This window comes from Cebus imitator, unplaced genomic scaffold (assembly GCF_001604975.1).
Source record: "Cebus imitator isolate Cc_AM_T3 unplaced genomic scaffold, Cebus_imitator-1.0 Scaffold91, whole genome shotgun sequence".
Lineage (NCBI taxonomy): Eukaryota > Metazoa > Chordata > Mammalia > Primates > Cebidae > Cebus > Cebus imitator.
In genome coordinates this window covers 6808084-6814234 of record NW_016107406.1, presented here as the reverse complement: position 1 = coordinate 6814234, position 6151 = coordinate 6808084, and the positions used below count along the sequence as shown (strand labels likewise).

The 6151-nt window shown below is 41.6% G+C and overlaps 2 protein-coding genes across 3 annotated transcripts in view; one reads left to right on the top strand and one right to left on the bottom strand.

The window, feature by feature from the left end:
- Nucleotides 1-880, bottom strand: part of MOGAT1 (monoacylglycerol O-acyltransferase 1) — an 81141-nt gene extending 80261 nt beyond the window's left edge. Inside the window, exon 1 of the mRNA XM_017535314.2 lies at nucleotides 678-880. The gene's annotated coding sequence lies outside the window, so the exon portion shown is untranslated. The remainder of the gene's footprint in view (nucleotides 1-677) is intronic.
- Nucleotides 881-1157: 277 nt separating this feature from the next.
- Nucleotides 1158-6151, top strand: part of FARSB (phenylalanyl-tRNA synthetase subunit beta) — a 76940-nt gene continuing 71946 nt past the window's right edge. Inside the window, exon 1 of one of the 2 annotated variants that reach the window (XM_017535309.2) lies at nucleotides 1158-1253. In XM_017535309.2, the coding sequence (XP_017390798.1) occupies nucleotides 1196-1253 (58 nt within the window). In that variant the 5' untranslated portion in view covers nucleotides 1158-1195. The remainder of the gene's footprint in view (nucleotides 1254-6151) is intronic. The other variant, XM_017535312.1, reaches the window with a different exon arrangement.

Here is a 6151-nt window from a genome sequence, read left to right as displayed (position 1 = left end):
AGGTTGCGGTGAGCCGAGATCGCGCCATTGCACTCCAGCCTGGGTAACAAGAGTGAAACTCCGCCTCAAAAAACAAAAGAAATGTAGATAGCTAATATCATTTTTAATGCTTGCATAGTATTTTATTGCATAAAGGTATCATATGCTATTTAATCAAGCTCATATTGTTGGATGTTTAGGTTGTTTCGAAATTTTCTACATTACAAAGAGAGGAAGACTTGTTTCATTGTTTCCTTAGAATAATCATAAAAGTAGAATTACAGGATAAAGAGAAAAAATGTTTAAAATGTTGATTCGTATTGTCAAACTGCTACTTACATTCTCAACAGGAGTTAAAGTGCCTACTTCCTAAATTTTTGCTAATACAGAGTTGGTACAATTGGTTTCTTTAATGCCTGCCAGTCTCCTGGAGAAAATACCCATAACTTTCATTGTTGTTTTAATTTATATTCCCTTCTCTTTTTGTTTGTTGTATTTCATTGGTGCTCACTTTCTTTGCTCATTTTTTTAATATTAAAGTATATATTTACAAAAAGAAAAGGTAATATACCAAGTATTCCTAATGTTAAAACCTCAAATATACAGCTGGGCATGGTGGCTCATTCCTGTAATCTCTAACAACACCTCCATTATAGAGCTGCGGCAAGGTTCAAACAAAGCACAGGTATATCACTTACACGAGAATAGGAGAGATTAAAGAATGAAGCAAAAGCTGAGGTCTGTTAACAGCCCCTGTCCCGCCGCCAGGATCTGCAAACCTTTCTCCGCAGGAACCTTAAATTCCTTCACTGGCATTTCCACCGCCTCCAGGCAAGATTTCCCAGGTGACCGCCCCAGTCGTCTACTGGACACGCCCCTCTCACGCCCCGCCCATCTGTTGGGCGTCTCTTGCCCTTAGCGTGCTGGAAGCATCTGGGACTTCGGGGTCAGTCCATTATAATGCCTGACGAATCCTAGCCAGTTCTATCCGATTATATCTCTCCTACAAGCTTTTAAGCTATTAGTCCCTCATAAATAAATTTATTCAACTAGATAATGGCTAGATGAGTGTTTTTTAGATTAAAAAGAGAACAGGAACTGTTGGCGGCAGAATGGCGATATTCAAGACAGCTCCCATAAGAAAGCCGGGTCCTACACCCTTCACTGGGGAAGCCCGGGCCAGCTCGCTGCGCAGGCGCAGTGAGTTTGACTCGCCATGCCGACTGTCAGCGTGAAGCGTGATCTGCTCTTCCAAGCCCTGGGCCGCACCTACAGTGAGTGCCGTCCCTGTACATTGGGCCCTACTCCTCTTCTCGGAGGCTGGGCCTCCCTCCGAAAGGGCATTGTGGCGACATTCATGCCTTCCTGAAGGCTTTGGCCCCGGGCGGCCGGGCTTTACACGGGAGGGATGATGATGGTGGCTGTCCGGCTGGGCTGTGGTAGCCTCGGAACCGGCATTGCAGCGGTGCCATTGCATCACGTGCGTGTGCCTGGCTCGCCGTGTCATTCATTCAGTGATCTGCCATCGAGTGCCTACAGCGTACCTGGCACCGACATCCAAGCCAGGGAATAGAAGAGGAAGGAAACCCGGGGCTGCATCGCAAGCGTAGCCAGTTCAGTGCAGTAAGAGCGCTGTGGGAACTCAGGGGTAGGAGGAGAGGTTTGTGCAGCAGAGTGGAGAATGACATTCCATCTGTCTTCGTTGTATTAATGTTTCCTGAGCTCCTGTTATGTGTCAGGCACTGTTCTAAGAGCTTAGGACTAGAGCTGTGCACATGGCACATCAGGTCCACGTTCTGTCTGATGGAGGCAGACAATTAACCAGCACATTAATAAAATGATTTCGGATAATGTTAAATGCCATCAAGGAAAGAAAAGGTGTTGTGCCAAGAACAACCTTAGATAGGGTGGTAACATTTGATTTGAGACCTGAATGAGGAGTATTCGATGGGCGTAGACTTCATTCTACATTTCATCTCTTACTCAGTTCTAAAACACACACCCATTGGAAAAAAGGAGGGAGATAATAAGTGCAGTTATCAGTTACCACACAGCTGTAGCAGCTGCCTCAACCCATAATTTTTAGCTTTTTATAAAGACTGTTTTTTTGTTTTTAGGGTTCAGAGTGATAACAAAGGCCTGATCGGTTTAATGACAGCCACCACTTCCTAGAATATATTCCTGTTACCGTGAAAAGAAAGGCTTTTTTGTTTGCTTATTTTATCTTTGAGACAGAGTTTCACTCTTGTTGCCCAGGCTGGAATGCAGTGGCATGATCTCCACTCACTGCAACCTCCACCTCCCGGGTTCAAGCGATTCTCTTGCCTCAGCCTCCCAAGTAGCTGGGATTACAGCCACTTGCCACCGTTCCTGGCTATTTTTTTGTATTTTTAGTAGAGACAAGGTTTCACCATGTTGGCCAGACTGGTCTCGATCTCCTGACCTCAGGTGATCCACCTGCCTCGGCGTCCCAAAGTGCTAGGATTACAGGTGTGAACCACTGTGCCTGGCCTAAAGCTGTTTAAAAATCTTTCCTAAGTGTGTACTTTTAGGTAGTACCTATTCTTAATGTGACATTCTCTGCAAATTTTGCCATAAATCCCTGAAAGTAAAGGAAATACAAGGGTATTGCATTACTCTTACCCTTTGTACTTGGCTCTATTTCCCTAATTGCTTTATTTAATATTTATATTTCTTAACTGCCCTTCTAAACCATATTCTCACTAATGGGATGTGGTACAGGTTGATAATCCCTTATCCAAAATGCTTGAGACCAGAAGCGTCTTGGATTTTGGATTTTGGGATATTTGCATAATTATAATAAGATATTTTGGGGGTGGGACCCAAAATATCATATACATAGCCTGAAGTTAATTTTATGGAATACTTTAAATAATTTTTTTTTTTGTATGAAACAAAGTTTTGACTGTGTTTTGACAAGTCACATGGAGTCAGGTGTGGAATTTTCCACTTGTGGCATCCTATCTGCACTTAAAGGTTTTGGGTTTTGGAGCACGTTGGATTTCAGATTTTTGGATTAAGAATGCTCAATCTCTATACCTGAATTGCATAGGATGGTAGGTGGTAAATATTTGTTCAAAACATCTATAATTAGTTCCCATCCCAGTCTCCATTTTTAGGAAAGTAAGAAATAATCCAAGTTCTTAAAAATGGTAAGATTTATAACATATTTACTATCATTTGATGTTTTAACATATCCTGTCCTCTTCCCTTTTTCTTTTTAATATTGTTAGTGATCAGTTAAGATTGAGTTTTTCACAAATATGTGTTTGTTAGCTACTCAGTCTTTAAAGGGCCAGGTACATGGCTCATGGCTCATGCTTGTAATCCCAGCACTTTGGGAGGACGAAGTGGGCAGATTGCTTGAGCCCGCGAGTTGGAGACCAGACTGGGCAACACGGCAAAACCCTGTCTCCACAAAAATAGCTGGGTGTGGTGGTGTTTACCTGTAATCCCAGCTACTCAGGAGGCTGTGGTCAGAGAATCACTTGAAGCTAGGAGGTCACCCAGGAGGTCAAGGCTGTAGTGAGCAGTGATCAAGCCACTGCACTCCAGCCTGGGCCATGAAGTGGACCCTGTTTCAAAAAAAAAAAAAAAATCAGAAAGATTGACATTATTTATTGAGATGTACTTTACGGAGATCAGAAACCATACTTCTCATTAGTTTACATGTACTGTGTTCTTTCTTGAAACTTAACTGGGTTGAGGTCAGAACTGGAAAAGCATGTTCAGCAAAACGTGGTTTCCAAGTAATATGGATACATCTTCTTTCTTACCCTTTTTTTTTTTTTTTAGTCTTCCTCTTTTTTTCTCTTGTTTTCAGATAAGGTCTCAATCACACTTTTTAAATCCACATTCTCTGTTTAGTCCCTCCAAAAGTTGCTTTCTAAGTGAAATTCCATTGTTTCTACCAGTCCTCACCTTCCTTTTCACCACCTCTTTGCTTAGCAAGTGTACATCTCTTTCAAGCCTTTTGCCATTTTGGTTATTTTGCTTGTCTGACTCCTTTGGAGCAGTTTTGTCTCCTTAGTCTACCTTTTCAATGGACTTTATGTGCAGGTGGTTTCCTCTTGCAGCTCCGTTTCTTGTTAACTGATTTATTATCACAGCTCCTCAATTATAGTCCTGTTCTGGCTGTGTAATGACTGGCAGTGATGTCAGAGCCTTCTGTGCATATCACACACACCCTTAAGGCATGGTTACTTGATGTGTCATTTTGTTGGAGGAAATTACTAATCACGATTTTATTGTTGATTTTTCTTTGTATCTAAACCCATGAAATACAGCTGAAAGGAATAAAACATAATTAGGATTCAGCATATTTTAATAGCTCTGTACCACTTAGTTATTTATTACTGCATACTACATTATCCCCAAATTTATCATCTTAAAGCTACTATCATTTGTTATATAGTTTCTGAGGGTCAGGAATGGAGGATTGACTTAGCTGGGTGGTTTTTTGCTCTGGATCTGTTACTAGATTGAGGTTGAAGTGTTTGCCAGAATCCGTAGTCATCTCAAGGCCTAACTGGGTCTGCAGAAACTGCTTTCAGGTTCATACAAGTGGTTGTTGGCAAGCCTCAGTTCCTTGGTGATTTTTGGCCAGAGGCTTTAGTTCTTCCCACCTTATTTTCTCTATAGGACTACTTAGAATATGTTAGCTTGTTTGCCCCAGATGGAGAGGTCTGAGAGAGCAGTTACATAAGAAAGAGTGCTCAAGATAGACGCCTGTTTTCAGTAACAGCTCAGAAGCGATATACTAGCCCTTCTCATATTCTCTTGGTCATAGACCAATCCTAGCACAATATGGAAGGGAGTTATACAAGGGTGTGAATACCAGGAGGCCCGTATTATTGGAGGCCATCTTGGAGGCTGACTGCCGCCATTCCCCCTCTAACCTCCACTGATTCAGGTTCCTCTCGTGTGCAAAATATACTCACCGCCTCCCAAGGCCCTCAGAAGTGCCATCCCATTATAGCAGCAACTCAAAATCTAGAATCTCATGATCTCAATCAGGACCAGATGTGGATGTGGCTGTGGCTCCTTGAGTGTAGTTCCTTCAGTATCGCTTCTTTAGCACAAGTCACTCTTGGCCCAAGAGGCTTGAGAGACCAGTTATCTGCCTTACGTGTACCTAACATACAGTGGTGGGATGGGCATAGGATAACTACTGTAGACCTTCGTTTTCAAAAGGGCGGAAATAGGAGACACAAAGAAGTCATTGGTCCATGGCAATTCTGAAGTCAAGTGGCAAATGTTGGATGTTCTTGATTAGGTCTGAAGGCCTGGGATAATTCTCCATGGCTGTCTGCCCTGCCCTGTAGGCTCTTGGTTCCATCCCTCTGAGTGATCTCTAGAAAGCATGTGCTTTACAGCTGGTTAGTTTTCTCAGTCTACTTACTGCTAATAGAATTTTAAGTGTTCAAAGACTTAATTTTATCCTATGTCTGTCCCTTTCAATTCTAGCTGGCAATGCTTCTACATATGTATTTCTTCTAAAAATTTTGCGGGTCTTTGGTGCACTTTACTGGCTTCCATTTTATTAGTCAAAAGCCACACCACCTACACATCTCTGAAATATATGGAGTTTCTGCTGATAACAGTGCTCTTAATTAAGCTCTATTGTGTGATTAATTGGATTTGTGAGGCACATTCTTTATAATTCTTTATAGCAACCCTTTGTTTGAACGATTAGTGCCTTTGATCTTTCTGAGTCTTAAGATTTTACAGTCATATCCTTGATTTTTATCTTTGGACCATGTTTTCCTGGCAGTGCCTTGGATTTGGTATTTGCTCAGAAGTTATTTCTTAATAACTTTCACATCTGAAGAAGATGAGAGTTTTTAAAATCCTCAACATCCTGGCTCCTTTTTGTTTAATAGCCTTTCTTTTAGCTTATCTCTTTTTTCACATAAGCCCAAGAAAAACCCAGGTGGCATTTTGAACACTGGTTGGAAATCTTCTTAGTTACATTGCCCCATTGATTTTTTCACAGTCCACATAACTGTAGGGAATGGTGTTGCTAAACTTTCTGCCTCTATTTAACCAGGATTCCTCTTCTTCCACTTTCTGATAACATTACCTCACTTTCCTCCATGTCCTCACTTGTATCCTTATCAAAGACTATAAGGCTTCTTTTTTTTTTTTTTTT